Source organism: Haliotis rufescens, unplaced genomic scaffold (genome assembly GCF_023055435.1).
Source record: "Haliotis rufescens isolate VD_foot unplaced genomic scaffold, xgHalRufe1.0.p SCAF_4, whole genome shotgun sequence".
NCBI lineage: Eukaryota > Metazoa > Mollusca > Gastropoda > Lepetellida > Haliotidae > Haliotis > Haliotis rufescens.
This window is the reverse complement of record NW_025964112.1, coordinates 4,423,685-4,444,530: the sequence shown is the minus strand read 5'-3', so window position 1 is coordinate 4,444,530 and position 20,846 is coordinate 4,423,685. Positions and strand designations below refer to the sequence as shown.

The 20,846-nt window shown below is 39.9% G+C and overlaps 1 protein-coding gene across 4 annotated transcripts in view; it reads right to left on the bottom strand.

The window, feature by feature from the left end:
* Positions 1–20,846, bottom strand: part of LOC124142996 (dynein axonemal heavy chain 7-like) — a 95,467-nt gene that overhangs the window by 35,825 nt on the left and 38,796 nt on the right. For all 4 annotated transcript variants that reach the window (XM_048382467.1, XM_048382468.1, XM_048382469.1 and 1 more), the window contains exons 32-45: positions 20,261–20,443; positions 18,530–18,709; positions 17,781–17,912; positions 17,346–17,441; positions 16,272–16,397; positions 15,434–15,631; positions 14,558–14,713; positions 13,113–13,281; positions 12,434–12,560; positions 11,694–11,910; positions 10,678–10,994; positions 9,931–10,072; positions 1,531–1,644; positions 214–332 (exon numbers count right to left, since the gene is read on the bottom strand). In XM_048382467.1, coding sequence (XP_048238424.1) covers positions 214–332; positions 1,531–1,644; positions 9,931–10,072; positions 10,678–10,994; positions 11,694–11,910; positions 12,434–12,560; positions 13,113–13,281; positions 14,558–14,713; positions 15,434–15,631; positions 16,272–16,397; positions 17,346–17,441; positions 17,781–17,912; positions 18,530–18,709; positions 20,261–20,443 — 2,276 coding nt within the window. The remainder of the gene's footprint in view (positions 1–213; positions 333–1,530; positions 1,645–9,930; positions 10,073–10,677; positions 10,995–11,693; positions 11,911–12,433; positions 12,561–13,112; positions 13,282–14,557; positions 14,714–15,433; positions 15,632–16,271; positions 16,398–17,345; positions 17,442–17,780; positions 17,913–18,529; positions 18,710–20,260; positions 20,444–20,846) is intronic.

The window sequence follows — 20,846 nt, the reverse complement described above, 5'->3', positions numbered from 1 at the left end:
AAGCTGTCAAATGCACAATGATCTAAACCTATCATATGAACCTGCCAAATGAACAGTGATCTCACCTATCATATGAACCTGCCAAATGAACAGTGATCTCACCTATCATATGAACCTGCCAAATGCACAATGATCTCACCTATCATAGGGAGCTGTCAAATGTACAATGATCTCACCTATCATAGGAACCTGCCAAATGTACAATGACCTCACCTATCAATCTGTCGCATCTTCTCACAGATCTCTTGCTTCTCATCTATGGGGTAAAGGTTGGGGACTTCGCCCGCATTCAGTAAGTTGTTGATGTCCTCAAGGAATGATTCTTGTTTGATCTGCAACATTTACACACACACACACACATGACGCTGTGACTGTGACACAGAGGTACATAAACAATGAACACATCGCCAACTGGGATGTTACGCAGTATCACGTTTTACTGTAGAAGTTCACAAACCCGAAACAAATTTTACTGGTCTTGATAACACAAGCTATACCTGTCTGTGCCCAAAACCTTTGATTCTACTAGACCAAACGTGTGTCTCACATCAGACCAAACATGACTCTTACATCAGGCCAACATGACTCTCACATCAGGCCAAACATGACTCTTACATCAGGCCAAACATGACTCTCACATCAGGCCAAACATGACTCTTACATCAGGCCAAACATGGCCCTTACATCAGGCCAACATGACTCTCACATCAGGCCAAACATGACCCTTACATCAGGCCAAACATGACCCTTACATCAGGCCAAACATGACTCTTACATCAGGCCAAACATGACTCTTACATCAGGCCAAACATGACTCTCACATCAGGCCAAACATGGCCCTTACATCAGGCAAAACATGACTCTCACATGGCCTTTTACATCAGGCCAAGTATGGCCTTTACATCAGGCCAAACATGACTCTCACATCAGGCCAAACATGACTCTCACATCAGGCCAAACATGGCCCTTACATCTGGCCTAACATGGCCCTTAGATCAGGCCAAACATGACTCTCACATCAGGCCAAACATGGCCCTTACATCCGGCCAAAGATGACTCTCACATCAGGCCAAACATGGCCCTTACATCAGGCCAAACATGGCCCTTACATCAGGCCAAACATAGCCCTTACATCAGGCCAAACATGGCCCTTACATCAGGCCAAACATGACTCTCACATTAGGCCAAACATGACTCTTACATCAGGCCAAACATGGCCCTTAGCATCACGTTCAGGAGATTATTTTGTCATATGGACTACTTTAGAGTCTGTAATCTGAGCCCCTAGTCCTAACCCTAAGTCTAGTAACATTCAGTTCGGCCTAGTAAGCTCATCTAATAACAGTACAATAACTGATGCTCAGAGCCAAGTTCAGACTTGTAGACTCAAACATTTTTGGCACAAGCTGCCATTGTTAGCAGACCTTATACTAGATCAAGCAGAATTTTACTAGATTCACGTTTCAGACTAGCGGCTAAAAAGGCTGACTGCAATCTAGCTGTCTGTACTGAGTGTAAATTCTAACCCACCTGTGTATCTGAGAACAGGAAGACAGCATGGTTATCAGTCTCAGTAGCTTTCCTCAGGATCCGCTTCAAATCTTCCCTCCACTCTGTAGACGTGTAGCTCTTTGTGATCTCAACCTGCACATAGAGAAATCTGGTGTTACATGCAGCATCCACTGAGTTCGACTGTCACAGAACTTATTTCAGCAAGTCAAAATCCTTTACAGCAAATTTCAGCCATTAATTGCTGCTTTTATTAAAACTTCATTTAATTGTTTCATAACAATTTCCATTTGCACCAACTGGTGCCCAGAATATCAACTAAATGGGTAACATGTCACAAATTTAATTCTTTCTTAAAGGTTATTGTTAGTCTCTTATTAATTAAGACAATCGTAATTTGTCCTTGGAACTTTACATATCAACATCTTCTGTACTATTTTAAACACTTTTTCTGTAAATCTTAAAAAGGTCAGAGTGTTGCCTGAAAATGAAGCATGAATATGAAGGGTAATTTCAACATGACAAATAACATGCATTCACTCCCAAATAGTGAACAATATCCCACAGCATGCACACAACACCCACACTCTTCTCACCATTTGCAATATAATATAGCTATCAATATCCACGCAACAATTACCCATGGATCGAAGAAACTGCATGCATTATGGTTAGCGTAAGCTTTCATCAATATAAACCATTAAACTTCTTCAAGGGGATGTATGCAATGACATATTCACTAAAGATCCTAAAAACCTAGAAAGTATGGGTGAAACGATACAGCAAGGTAACAATACGATACGAATCACGATACACATGTCACAATACGATCCGTATCACGATACACATGTCCTGATACGATACATATCTCTATATGCATATTTACGTCAAATCACTTTTCTTTTCTAAAAACATTTGAGAGCAGGTTTCAAAGCTAGCTGTAGACACATGTTCACAGTGTCTACTTTTAGTTGTAAATTAGAAAAGATAATTACAACACATTTTGTAATATGTGACTGACAAAAATGCTGAGATGGGGTGGGGATCATCAAACGAGCAGTAAGTAATTTATTTTAACAAGTGTATCGTCTTGTATCGATACGAAAATAGCGTATCGTGTATCGTATTGTCGCATGAAAGTTCAGGATGCACCGCTGCATCGTTTCAGCCCTACTAGAAACAGGTATTAATTCAAGACATTTCAGGTGACTGTGCCTTCATGCTTGGATGCACCTCTGTGAAATATACATGCACAATGTGGAAATACATCACTTGACATGCGTCACTAATAACATCACTAATACACACACCATGGTGAAATAAATCTCAATGCAGTTCAGGAACATTATCAATCATTCGAACAATATCCATCTTGGGAAATAAGGAAATACTATAATGTGATTGGTTTATGTCATTGATCATGAACCAATCAGTTGAAAGGCACATTACATTATTTGAAGTTAAAACCTTTGGTAACACCCTTTTTCCTAAACACCTCCCCAGTGAATTTTGAATTCTAAACATTAGATAAAAGCAAGGTGTCCAGGACTTAACATTAACTTCGAGGAGATTGCAATAATATGAATTACTAATGACAAAGAACTCTTGCATTTACACTATGTAAATATTTTTTATCTGTAGTAGCTTACTCGGCTAAAATATGTACAAAAATATTTTGAAATAACACTTTAGGAGTAAATAATTGTTATATCATCAGATTAGGTATCAATGTTCTCCTTCAGGTGTTGTTTTAACATTAAATATGTGAAGATGGAAGAGTGTAAGTATCAGAGATAAAACGTTTTAAAGATAACAAATATGTACATCAATTTGAATGAAAAAACATTCATTATTGTCCACAAAATATTTCTCACTAGGAACCAAAAAAAATTCAAAGCTAGGAAAGGCAATTTCAGTGTCTCATTTTAATTACTAACAAACATGAGTTAAATTCTAATCTCTGGAGCATCTAGGAATGAATCAAGACTCATCTAACCGAAGTGACATTCCAAATCATGATAGTGCCATTCTCATTCACTTTCATTTCATAAGCAGAAAATACATATATTAATAACAAGAAACTTAAAATTCATTTGAAACATACAAGAATAAATAATATTACAGTATTTTGAGAAAAAATACAAATCTTAAACATGATAAACAATTGGGGGAATATATTTTTGTATCAAATTAACCTGATACATAGACTTCCTTTACAGTGAAATATGACAACAGCTAAAGCTGTAGCAGGTTCATTGGTTTTGAAACAGACATGCAAGACTGGTTTACTTCAGCTCACAGCAGTTGACAGACAAATCTGTGTAACACTGTTACAGACGAGCTATGTCTGTGCCACAGAATACAGACATGTGACTGACGCCCACTCTGTCTGTGCAACAATACCAAAGTCAAAAAATTGTATCAACCATCTATGTCTCAAGGTCAGAAATGATTACATGGTATTTCTCAAACAAGATCAACAAAAACATCGGCGGTAATTAAGGCTTAAGTCTCATCGATTTTTTCTTTATATATTACTCAAAAGAAGTTAAAGAACAGCTGTTTTTTGTCATGATAAGAGTTAATGTGTCATGTCATGACAGGTTTCCTTCAACTTCTTTTGAGCAGTATATGATAAAATGTGTTGTTGGTGTCATCAAACTGCTGTGTATATTGACACACTTACAGAAACATCCTTCTTGTAGATCAATGTCACCAGGTAATGTAGATAGTTTCAGCATGCACCATTCAAGAAACTGGTTCATTAATTTTGATATTTGGTATTAATTCCAACTTGAAGCCAGTATCGTAATTTCTCCGGTGTGACAACCATTTCTCTCTTCAGTATATGTGCCCCAAATCAGTGAAAACAGGGGTACGATTTGACAAAGAACCATATGACACCAAGAAAGATTATTTCTTCTTATGTAGTTTATAAATGGAGTTACATGTCCTTGTTCCACAACCACAGTGTTTCAGAATATGCCTATATTACATTTTTAGATTGAAATCAATTTTTTCCCCGGTAATTCAAAAACTAGAATTGCAAAAATGTAAATATTCACATGATCTCTTTTTGTTTTTTTCATTATTCTTGCAGTTTTAATTCAAGAAGGAAAGTCATTGGAGCATTTAGTTTTTCACATACCATGGCATATTTAACACTATGTATTTAAATGTGATAAATTTCACAGAAAAGACTAAACATATTTTAATGTAATCATTTCTGACCCATTTATGATGTGAATGTGAAAAGTACAATATTCCAGTCACGTGACCTATGACCTCTGTGACCTGCGTCACATGACCCACCTTGCTGCCAGGCGCCTTTGTCTGTTGTACAGGAACCATGTCAAGCTCGAAGGAATATAAACTCAATCTACCGTATCTTGTGGCACAAATGCATGATAGAAAACAAATGAAATACCACACTCTCTTGATGAGTACACTGTTCCAACCAGTGACTGTCTTCCCAAAACAGTAATTTCATTTTTCAAATAATTAAATCAAGATATGTGCCTTTTCATAAAATACAGCCAAGTGCACATGTAGATATACAGCTTTGAATAGTAGAGGAAACAACATGTGATCTGAAGTGTTTGTCAAAGAGAGTGTGGTATATGTGGGTTCCAATCAGAAGTGACAAAACTACTGTTTTCGTAGTTCACCAAACTGACTAACAAGGATGCCAATAGATCTCCAAACTGTACTCATCATACTTAAACATGGGATGAATATCAGGCAGGAGTGTTTTTGTAACAGTTACCATGGTTACTGTGAGCATACAGAGGGCTCTTGGTGCTATATAATTTTACTTTGATTCAGGCAGACAATTATTTCTGAAAGGACAAATCAATGTTTCTTCTATTTCATGACACTGCTGAAGCATGTAACCAATGATGTTTGACAACACTGCCAAATTTGTTTCAGTTTTGTTATTAATTCTGCTTCTACATGGGACCACAGTGGTAGATGATCATGTGAGGCACAGAAGTAGAATGTTGAGGCTTGTTGTTATGAGGCTTGTCATTATTGGCTAAAATTTGAATAATATGCAACTGTAATCTCCAAACTTGTACTAGTCCGAAAACAAAGTTTTAAGCTTCTTCAAAATGTAGGCCTGAGGTTATAAGGCACCTATGACTGTACAAATACTACACAGCCTGTCATATAGTATGGACTTGAGAGTTGGGAGTTTGGCCTGTTGGGGAAGATGTTTGGGTGTGGTTTATTTTGCTGTGGGTTGTTGGTTGTGGGTTGTGAGGGATGGGTGTGGGGCGGGGTGGAGAGGAGAAGTATGAGGTGGAACAGAGGTAGGGGTAGGGTGTGGGTCACTAGGGTGGTGTTGTTGTGTTAGGGTGGGGGTAGGGTTGTAGGTGGTTGTAGGGTGGGTGTGGGTTGGGGTGGCTGTAGGGAGAGTGTGGGTTTAGGTGGGGTGTGGGTGGTTGTAGAGTGGGTGTGGGTGAGGGTATGGGTGTGGGTGTGGGTGTGGGTGTGGGTGTGGGTGTGGGTGTGGGTGTGGGTGTGGGTGTGGGTGTGGTGATTTGGGTAGGATTAGAGTGTTTATGTTTAAGATGGGGGTCAGGTGTCGGGATAGGGGATGGGTGTGGTGGGTTTTGGGTGTAGGGGTTAGAGATGGGGGAGGCACGGAAGGGTCAGCAAACTCCGGACTAGATCGAGAGGAAGGTGATGAAAAGAATACATAATTTGGGGGAGAATGGAGAGTATTTCAGTCAAATGAAAATCTTCAACCCATTACCCATGAAAAATAAATTATCCCAAATTATCCTGTTTTTCCCAATGAAAAGGTGGAAAGTTCTTCATCAATTTTTTTTGTTCTTCATCAAGTTTTGTCCATACTAACATCACAAACATTTGTATCAGAATGTAATGTCAAAATGTGTTGCTACGGTTCTACTTGGATGAACAATTGAAAGTCAACCCTTGTCAACATTCGACTTCTGTTGGTAATGGAATACAGTACAGGTTCTACTTCAGCATCCCCATCTTTACATGAATCCCCATTTTTGCATGAATCCCCATCTTGACACGATCCCCATCTTTCATGAATCTCCATCTTTATAGGAATCCCCACCTTGACATGAATCCCCACCTTTTCATGAATCACCATCTTGACACGAATCTCATATTTACAGGAATCCCCATCTTGACATGATTCCCATCTTTACAGGAATCCCCATTTTGACACGAATCCTGATTTTTACATGAATCCCCACCTTTATATGATTCCAATCTTCACACAAATCCCCACCTTTACAGGAATCCCCACCTTTACATGAAACCCCATCTTGACATGAAACCGCATCTTGACATGAATCCCCACCTTTAAATGAATCCCCATCTTTATATGAATCCCCATCTTCACAGGAATCCCCACCTTTACAGGAATCCCCACCTTTACATGAAACCGCATCTTGACATGAATCCCCACTTTAACATGAAACCTCATCTTGACATGAATCCCAACCATTAAATGAATCCCCATCTTTACATAAATCCCCACCTTTACATGAATCCCCACCTTTACATGAATCCCCATCTTGACATGAATCCCCACCTTTACATGAATCCCCATCTTGACATGAATCCCCATCTTCACACGAATCCCCACCTTTACATGAATCCCCACCTTTACATGAAACCGCATCTTGACATGAATCCCAACCATTAAATGAATCCCCATCTTTACATGAATCCCCACCTTTACATGAATCTCCATCTTTACATGAATCTCCATCTTTACATGAATCTCCATCTTTACATGAATCTCCATCTTTACATGAATCTCCATCTTTACATGAATCCCCATCTTTATATGAATCCCCATCTTTACATGAATCCCCACCTTTACATGAATCTCCATCTTTACATGAATCTCCATCTTTACATGAATCTCCATCTTTACATGAATCCCCACCTTTACATGAATCTCCATCTTTACATGAATCCCCACCTTTACATGAATCCCCACCTTTACATGAATCCCCATCTTTACATGAATCCCCATCTTTACATGAATCCCCATCTTTATATGAATCCCCATCTTTACATGAATCCCCACCTTTACATGAATCTCCATCTTTACATGAATCTCCATCTTTACATGAATCTCCATCTTTACATGAATCTCCATCTTTACATGAATCCCCATCTTTACATGAATCCCCACCTTTATATGAATCCCCATCTTTACATGAATCCCCACCTTTATATGAATCCCCATCTTTACATGAATCCTCATCTTTATATGAATCCCCATCTTTACATAATCCCAAACTTTATATTATTCCCAATCTTTACATGAATTGGAAAACTATATTGAATTTTTTTTGTTCATTGTTGCGGTTTGAATTTGGTATGTGCTATAAGAAAATGAAAGTAGAACTTGTACATATTCCTCACAAAATAACAATAATAATTTCAACATTAATGATTATATGAAGATAAGTCACTTATGGTATAAAAAGTAACGAATCAAGCAATCGCAACGCTTTACACGAATGATAGAAAACACTCGCAAGCGCATTCACTTCTTACAAAGTTTGCATTTAAGTAAAATGTTGATCATTTCTCTTCTTAACTATCAAAGAGTTAAATAGGTCATAATAATACACTGCTTGGTTGTAAGTAAAAGAGTACTTAGGATGTTGGAGTGAATTATCCTTTTAAATTTAGTTTAAATAATCTTAATGATAAAATAATAAACACTCCAGAAACCTAAAAATAATAAGTGATGAATAAAAGTTTCTTTACTGTGAAATTCGAAAAAAATCATTAGACTTTGTGTTAATGCATAAATGAAACCTTTGTATGTGGATAAGTGCAAAAGAATTATTTACACAATTTTCTGTTTCAAACGAAATTGCATTCCATTTATTACTGTTTAAACCTTCCACTCTAAAATCGTAAATTATTGAAAAAATACCAGAATAAAACTTTCAAGTGCAGGAATTTGGTCTATCATGCAGTTTACGTTCTTTAAGAAAAATCTTAACAAAACCTCCTAGAATGTTTTTTGGTATCAAGGATTACTTTTCAAAATTAAAATATTCATTCAATACTAAAACAAATCTGTTTCTAAAATAAACAGGTTTCAGGAGCGCGCACAATCAGAAAAACTGTGCCAAGAGCAGATAACTCTGATGCATTGTGGTATAAGAGCGAAAATCTACCTGCGCAGCCAAAATACCTACCTGAGACGTGCAAAACAATAAAGTTGATAGCATATTACAAAATAATAAGAGCACACAGCCATAAACAAAGGACTGCAGCAACAACTAGCTTGGACTTAGTTACACCATTTATCAGTCACTGCATATACTGCTCATGGATGTCAATATTCTAACTTGTGTTACTGATGGGATGAAAATCATGGCTACTGAAAGAAATATCAGGCAAAGTGACACAAATGACACTTTAATGGAAAGTAACCAGCTGATATTGTTGAGACTACCAGTACTAGACTGTCTACTGTACACCAATACATCCAGGCCTAATATGGACATCTAGTATGCATGCTTATATCAGTCCCTGAAGGATTCCATGGACAAATTCATTTCCGTCCCACATCCTGCAGATTGCATCCCACTAGTTTGTGTTTCCACTCAAAATAAGAAAAGTCATTTTTCTTTTGCAGACCAACAATTTGTTTGTAAATCCGGCACGAATACAGAAATGATAATCTTTCAGGATAAAATGGCATTACATATTGTAACTTATTCTAATCGTACTGAAAACATACAACACTGAACCCAAAATAGTATAATTCTCGATCTTATCCACTTTTTTTCTCAAACGTTCATCTTTTATTACTATGATACAACTGCTTGTTTATACTGTTGAATGATTCCACCATAGAAACCTCTGTCATGTCTATCTGAAAGTTGTTCTGGTACACTGGTATTGGTCACACAGAATAAAGAAATTCTGCATTTCTTCAGCAAACAAATGTCCTTCTGCGGACAAGTGGAATTCCTGCATTTCTTTTCTGGGACCATGAAATAGTGTCATCTTTCATGGACTGATATATAACATTCCAATATATATACATATGATACACCTACATATATAGTATCTCTAAGCATGGCTTTGTGATGTGGTATACAATGATCCCATACATATATATATATATGTGTTATATATATGTATATGATAATTGTTGACTGGGAACTATTCAAAATTTATTGAGAATTATCTCCCTTTGTGTTGGACAATATGAAAGCAGCACACAAATTTTGGTCAACAGGTATTTGACTCTTTATATTCATGACTTTCAAGAAAATTAGAAACCACTATCTAAACATCCTATTAAAGCTTTTAATATTGTCAATGCATGAAGGGGAGATAACTCAAGCCACACCAAAACTTTTACACTTTTCTCCCGAGAAAACAAGTACTTGCCTGGTGTAAATCGTAGTCGGCCATGTGAGCAGCAAGTCTTGTAAGAGACTGACGACCGGAACCACCCACACCTACCAACAGGGCGTGGCTTCTGGGTTGTTTGATTACACGAGCAATACGTGATACATGCTCAATGGCAAATCTGAAAATAATGTTTGAAACATGTAAATACCAAGACAAAAGTTATTCGTCCATTGAGAAAATAATTAGAATTATATATATTTGCTGCAGTAAACATACACCCAGGGGAGAACACTGTCTTAACATTCATGGTTATTGTGCACTGACTCATGAGAACCATTAACACACTCAAATCTTAAAACATATTGTGCATCTATTTCACAGGAACAATAAAATGACGTGAGGCAGGGATGAAAATCTAATAATTCATTTAGTATGACCTTGTCAAGAGATAAAGAATATTGTTTAAACAGATAGTATTTTACACTTGAATTCATTTCACAATAATTTATGATTGTTGTTGTTTAACGCCTCACTCAGCAATATTCCAGCTATATGACGGCGGTCTGTAAATAATCGAGTCTGGACCAGACAATCCAGTGATTAATATCATGAGCATCGATCCAAGCAATTGGGATTGATGAGATGCATCAAGCAAGTCAGCGAGCCTGACCACCTGATCCCTTTAGTCGCCTCTTACGACAAGCATAGTCACCTTTCAATAATTTATGAACATGACAAAGTCTTTTATATTTACTGAAAGCGGATGTAAACAAGGAAACCTACCTAAACAGTACAAGATTCATGGGTTTTTTACTGAGGTTGTTGAACTCTTCCAGGTAGCCCTCTACCACGTGACGCAGCTGTTCCAAGTCTCGCACTTCAACATAATCCTTCTTGTCTGATTTAGGATCAGCAAAGTCACAATATATTAAACTACGGATGTCATCTTCAGTGACCTTGCCATCACTATCTGAATCAAGATGTATAAATAGCTGGTCGAAGTCTTCTCGCATCTTCTGCTTGATGACTTCGCGAGTGTAATTAAACAGCCAATCCCGATCTCCATCATCGACGAGACGATCATAGTAAACTCTGTACACCTAGAATACAAGCAGTTCAGTGTGAATGTGGTTAAAACAAAAGGGAATATATAATTAGATTCACATTCTCTTCCCTCGAACAAAATTCTAGCACTACAGTTTAATAAGGTCACTTTGTCAGACTTCTTTAGTAACAGTAAGATCTGTAACTAGACAGCATGGCCCTGTTTCACAACACAATCCATGTACTAGAAAGATCTAGTACTAGTAGAAAGTATGAGGAACTCCCATACTTTCACACAGATTTACAATAGTTGTAGCGCTAAGATTCTTTTGTAACAGGGCCCAAGCAAAGAAACAACAAAACATTCTATTTTGTACTCATTCACAACAACTTTTGCATGAGGCAGTTAACTAATTCTCTAAAACAGTGGCTCAGACAAAAGGTTTGAGAGTAAAATTAATATCACAATAAGTTTTGGCATCTGATTGGCAATCATTTAGGGTTGGTGGAACCTGCATACCAAGAAAGACAAAACACCTGACAAGGAAAAATTAATCGTGAAGTGCTTAAGCAAGAGTACTCAATGTTTTTTGGCCGTTATCTACAAAACAACATTAACTGGAGTTACGATAACTGCTGAGGACAAGTCTATGTCATATACAATATAATGTTGATTTGATGTGAACAAGCTGTCGACATAAGCACACCAAATTGTCAGTATGCTACATGTATCTTTACGACAAGGAATCCCTTACCTCATGCACCCACAGCCTCTTCATGGACGCAGGTTCCTCCATGGTGTCGGGCGTAGACAGCAGGATGCCCTGGACGACGCGAGCGAAGTCCCGCAGGTTGAACAGATAGTGGGACTTGGCTGGAGTAGGCAGGAGGTTGGTCATGGCTTCCCTGTACACCTGCAGCGTTGCACTCACGACCTGGTCCACGCATGGCTTGAATTCATTGCTGAACCCTCTGAAAGAAACATACACGATAATGTTAGTTGGAAAACTATATGAAACTGTCTTTCTCAACATTGCCCAAACAGTTAAGCCTCTAGTTTAGTAAAATATATCAGTGTTGCAAGCTTATAGCTAATGATCGACTAAACTCTACTTATAAAGATGGCAACTGACAGAGTCAATTTAACTGCTGGCCCATTGGCCCGTGGCCAGTTAAATTACAAAGGGCTTGCTGAAACATCTGGCCTGTCTAAATTTCACCCTTTCTACATGTGTATTTAATAGTCATAATTGGATCATCTCGGTAGAATGACAAGCAGCCGCCATTTTGTAATATTGTGCACAACAACTTCTTTATGTGCTCATTAATCGCCATGAAATGAGGCAAATGGAAGCTAAGATTTAATCTCAGATCCTGGGTCTCTGGAAGGATGAACCCAGGCTTTAAACACCAGGCTACTCCACCACCCCATCCATGGGGAAGAGCACTGACAAATGAACACTTCATGTGCTAGACTCCAGACTGCAGACAGTACCTGGCGGAGATGTGCCACTCCATGATGTTCCTGAAGATGGTGGTCATGCTGTCATCATCAAACTCGTTCATGGTCACAGTGTTGAGATGACGCAGGAATCGGGGAGTGATAGGATTACGTCCTCCTCCTGTCGATGTTCAAACAGATACATTCCAGTTTGCTAGTTCAGCCATACATTACTGTGAAATCAGGGTACAATGTTTCCCTTATTCAAAGAGTGACATCACTGGAGCTCCACAAAGTGATCGTTTCACAGAGCAACTTTCCACTATGACAGCCATACATATATCATCAAGTATTTGCAGTGCTAAGATTACAGGTGTACACAGACAGCAATGGTGAGTAATGCAATCTCAGGCCATGGCAAAACTGCATGACATAACTTGTCTACCTACCATGTGATATACTACAACCTTGTCACATCGAACATGTTTTACTGAATATATCGTGTAAGACAATGAAACAATAAGGTCATGCTAGAATGCCCATCAGAACGTTGGTCTCATGTCGACATTCCACACACTTCAAACTACGAATATCCCAATAAAGTTTCAACGGTTCCTGGACTTCAACTTAATTAGCTTTCACTATACTCTCTGTGCATTTCTGACAACCTGACAACTCATAACTAACTCTGCAATGCTCCCCAAAGATTAGACGATGATAGACCTGAACTGACCTGGCGGGCCCATGGCTCCCATGAACTGGATGTCCACCAGCTTGATGGGTACCACCTCCTTCAGGTCATACCAGTTCCAGTGGTCAAGCCACTGTCTGACCAGCTCTACTGGGGGCTGGGCTCCGTACGTCTCTCGCATCGGCATGTTCAGGTCATCCACGAAGGCAATCTGCAAACCACAGTACAACACACTATCACCACAGTACAATATACACCATCACCACAGTACAACACACTATCACCACAGTACAACACACTATCACCACAGTACAACACACTATCACCACAGTACAATACACCATCACCACAGTACAACACACTATCACCACAGTACAATACACCATCACCACAGTACAATACACCATCACCACAGTACAACACACTATCACTACAGTACAACACACTATCACTACAGTACAACACTTAAACAGTCAACCTGACCATATGGTGCGTCATGTCACTGGGACTATTCCAGTGTCAACTAACTAATCAATCAGTTTAAAAGATTAAAGTCAAACCATTTTTTTCTCACATTATGGACATCTTGGTCAATACATAATAGATAAATAACAACAAAAGAAGGTTTAATTAAAGTTTTGATTGTTTAAAGATTCTAGCAGGTCTTAGTTGTGGCAGGAGTCTGTGACTGCTGACTATATTTCATTTAGATCATGTATCTTTAACAGAGATGACTTCCAACAATTGACTTGAGACTCATGAAGAGAGTGAAACAAAGACATATTACACTGCAGTCAGCAATAGTCCAGGCATACCACTGAGGCCTGTTACAATCAAGTCTGTATCAGGGGGTACAATGAACAACAATCAGCCAAGTCACCAAACCGGACCATCCGATCCAATTTAGTCACCTCTTACTGCAAGCAATAAAATGTTGGATTCATTGTAACCCAGGTCTCAGGTTATTTGAATTTTGTGGAGTGAATACTGACAGCTATATCACAACAGCCTGTAAATCGTCAAATCTAGATCAGGTAACCTGTGGGGGACGGAAGAGTTCATACTTTGGTCAGAGCCCCTTTCCACAAAGTGATCGTGCTAAGTGAGTGAGTGAGTGAGTTTGGTTTTACGCTGCTTTTAGCAATATTCCAGCAATACCACGGCGGGGGACACCAGAAATGGGCTTCACACATTGTACCCATGTCGGGATTCGAACCCGGGTCTTCGGCGTGACGAGCGAAGATCGTGCTAAGACTGGCGTGAGTCTTAAAACTGACAGCAGTCCATGTTGAAGTATGGGACTTATGATCACCTTAGCGCTAAAACTGGTGTCAATCTAAGTTGAAGGTATGGGAGTTAATAATCACCATAGCGTTAAGGTTGCTTTGTAAAACAAGGCCCATATCAGTTTCCTGCTTCTTTATAAAAGACGCAGGATGAAAAAAAAAACTGTGCTGAGTGCCAAACATCATCTACGGTCCACTCACAGCCTTCTTGCCAAGTGGTGGTCCGTAGACCCCCTTCCTCCTCCTGTCCAGTTTGGACATGATGATGTTCTGGGTCTGGTTGGCGCTGGTCTGGGCTGAGAAGTTGATGATGTTGGGCTTGAACACCTCCTTGTCCAGCTTGTTCAGGAGGAAGTCCTGACAACAAAGGCAACATGTTATCCCTGGCTCAGGATGCAAACACGGGTCAAACACGGGTCAAACACGGGTCAAATGGTCCTATTTGGATCATTCAAAATACAAGTCTTTTTCAACCAAATTTCTGCATGAAACTTGCACAGGATCCTGACTTTCATCATTTTTTAACAACTGTTTCAGGACCACTTCAGAACAAAAACTTCACTTTTTAGGCTGAGTTGGATTTCAGCCTGCTTTGTCATGTCAGCTTCCTGTGGCTTGAGAACCATACAGGTTCCACATGTTTGTGAAACGCAAGAGCTCAGTCATGGAGCTACCAAGGATCATAAATGAGGCAAATATAGTTCTAAACTCAAAACCTATCATCACTGAATCCTGACATGGTAAAGGGACGCAACTCTGTACAGTGAACTGAGGTGCCTCAGACAACTGTGTCCCCAAGCCCAACATATGGAAATATACAGTGAACCATGAGCTACTGTCGAGCTGTTAACGAAAAATGTTCAAAACTCCTTTGAAATTCAGCCAATTTTTTAACCTGATGATAATTTCCAAGAAATGGTCTATTTTCAAAGTTTCCTCTTTTTACTGACAGGGTGTCAGATTACAAAATGAAATGAATCATAGAGCTAATGAAGCAATCGTATGCAATTGCAAACATTTCTGTATTTACGACAAGGACTTTGAACACGTATTTGACACTATGTGTGGTGTACTCACGATGATGTAGCAGCTCTTCCCCGTGCCAGTGGGTCCAACGAAGAGGCACGGCTTGCTGTGCTGCACCAGCATGTTCATCAGATTGGTGTAACGGATGGTGTCAATGGTGGGCACAATGATCTCATTGAACACAGCATCTTTGGAGATGGGCGGGGCTTCCTTCATCTCCTCACTCCAGGGTACCCATTTGCCAGAACCCTAAACCATCATCATCATCATCATCATCATCATTCTGATGGATTTGCATATTACAGTTACATATATATATATATATATATATGATTGTCTTATATCTTTGAGCATCGAATACTCATTATTGACATCACAAAATTTCAACATGAAACCTCATTTATACTATAGCCTCAATTTTATTAATAACTGTAAATTTTACAATATTTTGCACACTTAATATTTATATGCTTATCCTTTTGCACAATATGCATTTCTTACTTCTTCGTTCGATGCTATATGGAAATGTGCTTGGTTCCACATAGGATCAAAAATAGAAGGAAGAAGTAAATAGTGTGAGAAAACTGGTTTAATAATACAGTCATGAGATCTCACAATAAATTTAGAATGGTCTGTTTTAAACAAAAAGATGCTTCTAATTTAAAACAAATGACAATATATCAAGGAATATTCCTAATTCTCTCATGACTGCGTGAACGGACAATCAATAAAATTAGATATAATCAATTTGGATTGAACATGCCTCTGATTTTATGACTGCTTCACTGCACACTTAGACGATATTCAATACATCAGTGAACATTCCTAAATGTCAAAAGACAGCTTCCTAATCTGAACGTACAGTCTTCACAGCATAAAGATGTCTTACCTCCTTCAAAAACTTGTAGTCATAGACTTTGCCCTTGGGAGGGAAGGGGTTGAGGTAAGGCTTCATGGGGGGCTCCACCAACTCCAACAGAGTCAGTGCAATCCTCGTCTCCTCCGTCATGCCACCCTGCAAACAATGCAGCATGTAACAGCTGGCTGTACCTCACTCCAAGTAATGCAGCATGTAACAGCTGGCTGTACCTCACTCCAAGTAATGCAGCATGTAACAGCTGGCTCTACCTCACTCCAAGCAATGCAGCATGTAACAGCTGGCTCTACCTCACTCCAAGTAATGCAGCATGTAACAGCTGGCTCTACCTCACTCCAAGCAATGCAGCATGTAATAGCTGGCTCTACTTCACTCCAAGCAATGCAGCATGTAACAGCTGGCTCTACCTCACTCCAAACAATGCAGCATGTAACAGCTGTCTGTACCTCACTCCACCATCTTCACGAAGCAAGAGAGTTAACTGACTTTAAAAGTCCAGTTTCCACCCTTGCAGAACTAGGCTTTTTGTATTTTCAAATACTGCTTTGAGCAGTGTTTCAGTTATATCACAACGTTAAACTCAATGGGGGAGGAAAACCACTTCAGTGACATAAACAAGCCAAGGAATGGAGCTCACAGGCCAAGGATCATGACCAGGGTGAACCTGGGATTCAAACCCAGAAATGAATCCTGGCTGTGGGACACTCCGGCTTGTAAACTGAATACTGTAAATCTTGAAATTAATGCATCTCCAAATTAATACGATTGCTAGCGCCTAACCAAAAAAGTTTCTTTAATGCGATAAATACCACACATATTTTTCGCATTCACTTCACACTCTTGTTAATTTCAAGATTTACAGTATATCAAAGGCACTCTATATGTGACAAACTGAAAAATATTACAGATTCAATATCATATACATACAATTCTTAAAACCTTTCACCCTGGCAATACAAATAATTTTGATTTCAGAATTGCTGCAAACTGGAAAACATTGTTATTATATTAAACACTTCATTTCCTGATTCCAAACTGTATTCATTCTGAACATCAAAACTGAGAATTTGTGACATGGTAACTCACAGAAATAAGTTCTCGGAGAAGCTTGTCAAACTTGACACGGCCATTGTCATCAGTGCTGGCTCCGACTGACCACGTGATGGCGAAGAAGAAAATACTCTGTAAAATAGAAAAGTAAAGGTTACTTCCTGACTTCCATTCCACAGCAAGTAAATGGCGTAATTAACACTGGATAAATGAATGTTGTTTTACACCACATTCAGCAATTAAATGAACAGTGGGACAGTGAATGTTGCTTTATGTCACAGTCGGCAATCACATGACAAGGAGGCAAGTCAACGTTGTTTTATGCCTTGGTCAGCAAATAAATAATCACTGTGTGAGTGAATGTTGCGATCAGCAACTAAATTGTCTGAAGCTCAATGAATGCAGTTTCATGTGGTCTGCAATGAAATGATGAGTGATAACACAGATGACATGGTCTGTGACAACACCAACCTCAAGCCACGTGACGAGCTCTCTCTCCTCCATCTGGGCGATCTTGGCCTCGTCTTGGAATTCATCCATCATACAATCCATCAGGTTCATCAAAGACTTGACCAGGTTGGAATCATTAGTTGGTGACAGTTCCTATAGCAACAAGGGGCAACGTGAAAGGGGGGATAAAGAATGGCTTCATTCAACTCATTCAATCTTGTCTGCTGACTCACATACTTTTACTGTACATATCGAGAGGCAATGTCTCACACAGGACACTAATACCATGTGGTTCTATGTGGAAGCATTGTTCATCCTTATAATCAGTACAAGTATATGCAGATACCATAATGTCACTACATGGCTCGAATAATGCTGATGCGACGTTAAAGTTTAACTCACTCACTCTGATACCGTAAACAGGACAGCAAAATCAGCAGTAGAAACATTTTTTGTCCACTAGTACTTAAAATGATAACATATAGCAAAACCCTTAAAAAAGGCAAATTTCTACTAGTCCTCATGATACCTTAACTACTGGGCACTTTGGCAAGGATTTCAGGACTAGTGCCAATTTCTATTTACTACTGTCTAATTTCTAACACTTCAAAATTATTTTCTGGTTCTTGATGACATAACTTTACTAAGATTCACTTCAATGATGAAGATTCTTGGTAACCATGGTAACAAAACAGATAACCTGACCCAATATATTGACAAATTGTGATGGTCGTTAGATTCTGATTTATCAGATCTGAGTATTATCATACCTTGACTCCTCCCTTGCGGACTAACTGGAGGCAAGCATCGACAAATCTCTCGAACAAGTCATTTATGACGCTCTTGTGCGTCTCAGTGAGAGAGGACGGCATGACATGCATCCAGGACTTGACCAGTGGTCTCCAGCCCAAGGACAGGGGCTCCATGTAGATCATGCCGCACCGAGACACCTGCAAGTCAAGGAGGGAGTGAACTTAATGCTGCACCGAGACTCCTGCAAGTCAAGGAGGGAGTGAACTTAATGCAGAACCGAGACTCCTGCAAGTCAAGGAGGGAGTGAACTTAATGCTGCACCGAGACACCTGCAAGTCAAGGAGGGAGTGAACTTAATGCCGCACCGAGACACCTGCAAGTCAAGGAGGGAGTGAACTTAATGCTGCACCGAGACTCCTGCAAGTCAAGGAGTGAGTGAACTTAATGCTGCACCGAGACACCTGCAAGTCAAGGAGGGAGTGAACTTAATGCCGCACCGAGACACCTGCAAGTCAAGGAGGGAGTGAACTTAATGCTGCACTGAGACACCTGCAAGTCAAGGAGGGAGTGAACTTAATGCTGCACCGAGACACCTGCAAGTCAAGGAGTGAGTGAACTTAATGCCGCACTGAGACACCTGCAAGTCAAGGAGTGAGTGAACTTATGCCGCACTGAGACACCTGCAAGTCAAGGAGGGAGTGAACTTATGCCGCACTGAGACACCTGCAAGTCAAGGAGTGAGTGAACTTAATGCTGCACTGAGACACCTGCAAGTCAAGGAGTGAGTGAACTTAATGCTGCACCGAGACACCTGCAAGTCAAGGAGTGAGTGAACTTAATGCTGCACCGTGACACCTGCAAGTCAAGGAGGGAGTGAACTTAATGTCGCACCGAGACACCTGCAAGTCAAGGAGTGAGTGAACTTAATGCCGCACCGAGACACCTGCAAGTCAAGGAGGGAGTGAACTTAATGCCGCACCGAGACACCTGCAAGTCAAGGAGGGAGTGAACTTAATGCAGCACCGAGACACCTGCAAGTCAAGGAGTGAGTGAACTTAATGCTGCACCGAGACACCTGCAAGTCAAGGAGGGAGTGAACTTAATGCAGCACCGAGACTCCTGCAAGTCAAGGAGGGAGTGAACTTAATGCTGCACCGAGACACCTGCAAGTCAAGGAGGGAGTGAACTTAATGCTGCACCGAGACACCTGCAAGTCAAGGAGGGAGTGAACTTAATGCAGCACCGAGACTCCTGCAAGTCAAGGAGTGAGTGAACTTAATGCCGCACCAAGACACCTGCAAGTCAAGGAGTGAGTGAACTTAATGCCGCACCGAGACTCCTGCAAGTCAAGGAGGGAGTGAACTTAATGCAGCACCGAGACACCTGCAAGTCAAGGAGTGAGTGAACTTAATGCCGCACCGAGACACCTGCAAGTCAAGGAGGGAGTGAACTTAATGCTGCACCGTGACACCTGCAAGTCAAGGAGTGAGTGAACTTAATGCCGCACACACAAATGTTTCAGTTGAAAGACTGTGGCCTGTAAATAGTTTCATTATATAAAGCAAACATTTCAGCCATTTCAATGCCTGGGAAGCAATCATATGACTTTCGACAGAAACATATAATGACTCTCAGTCAGGTCTGAACATTTAGGGATTGACTTGAGTATATAAAAATAGAACGAAAATAGAATGAAAAATACCCGAGAGTCATTCCCCAAACCTAAACTATTTGATCAACAGACTTACTGTGGCCGGGGAGGCCGCCTCGAGGTCCATGGGTTCGAACATGAGGTTAGTGGTGTTGGCCAGCTGGATGATCTCGCCACTCATCAGGCACAGCTTCTTGTTGTCGTCCAGCACGGTGTTCATGTTCTCGATCCAGATTGCATCAACGGGACCATCAAAGATCAGCCATTTACGGTCTGGGGTCTGAGGGAAGAGGAGCATAGTTCGAAATTCAAAACGAATACTTTGCACAAAAGATCCTCCTGTGACAGAGTCCAACTTCACTAAGGACCAATCCACCACAAGTAGAACATACAACTTATGATCAGCACAATCCTAAGATTACTTTGTGGAACAAGGGTCTGGTTTTTAAAGGTATTTCCTCACTTAAAGTTCTTTGTGCTGGAACTAATTTTCCTATAGAGTATTTGGGTAATTAACTCATCTCTTAATTTCAAGGCAAATACATAAGAGAAGAATACTGTTTTAACTTTCTTTACATCTTCAAAAGGTCCAAGTTTAAGGTTGACAGGAATCCCTTTTCAGATCATCTACATGTTCATAACTGAGAGAGATACTGTATCTACTCTTTGTCATTTGATGTCAT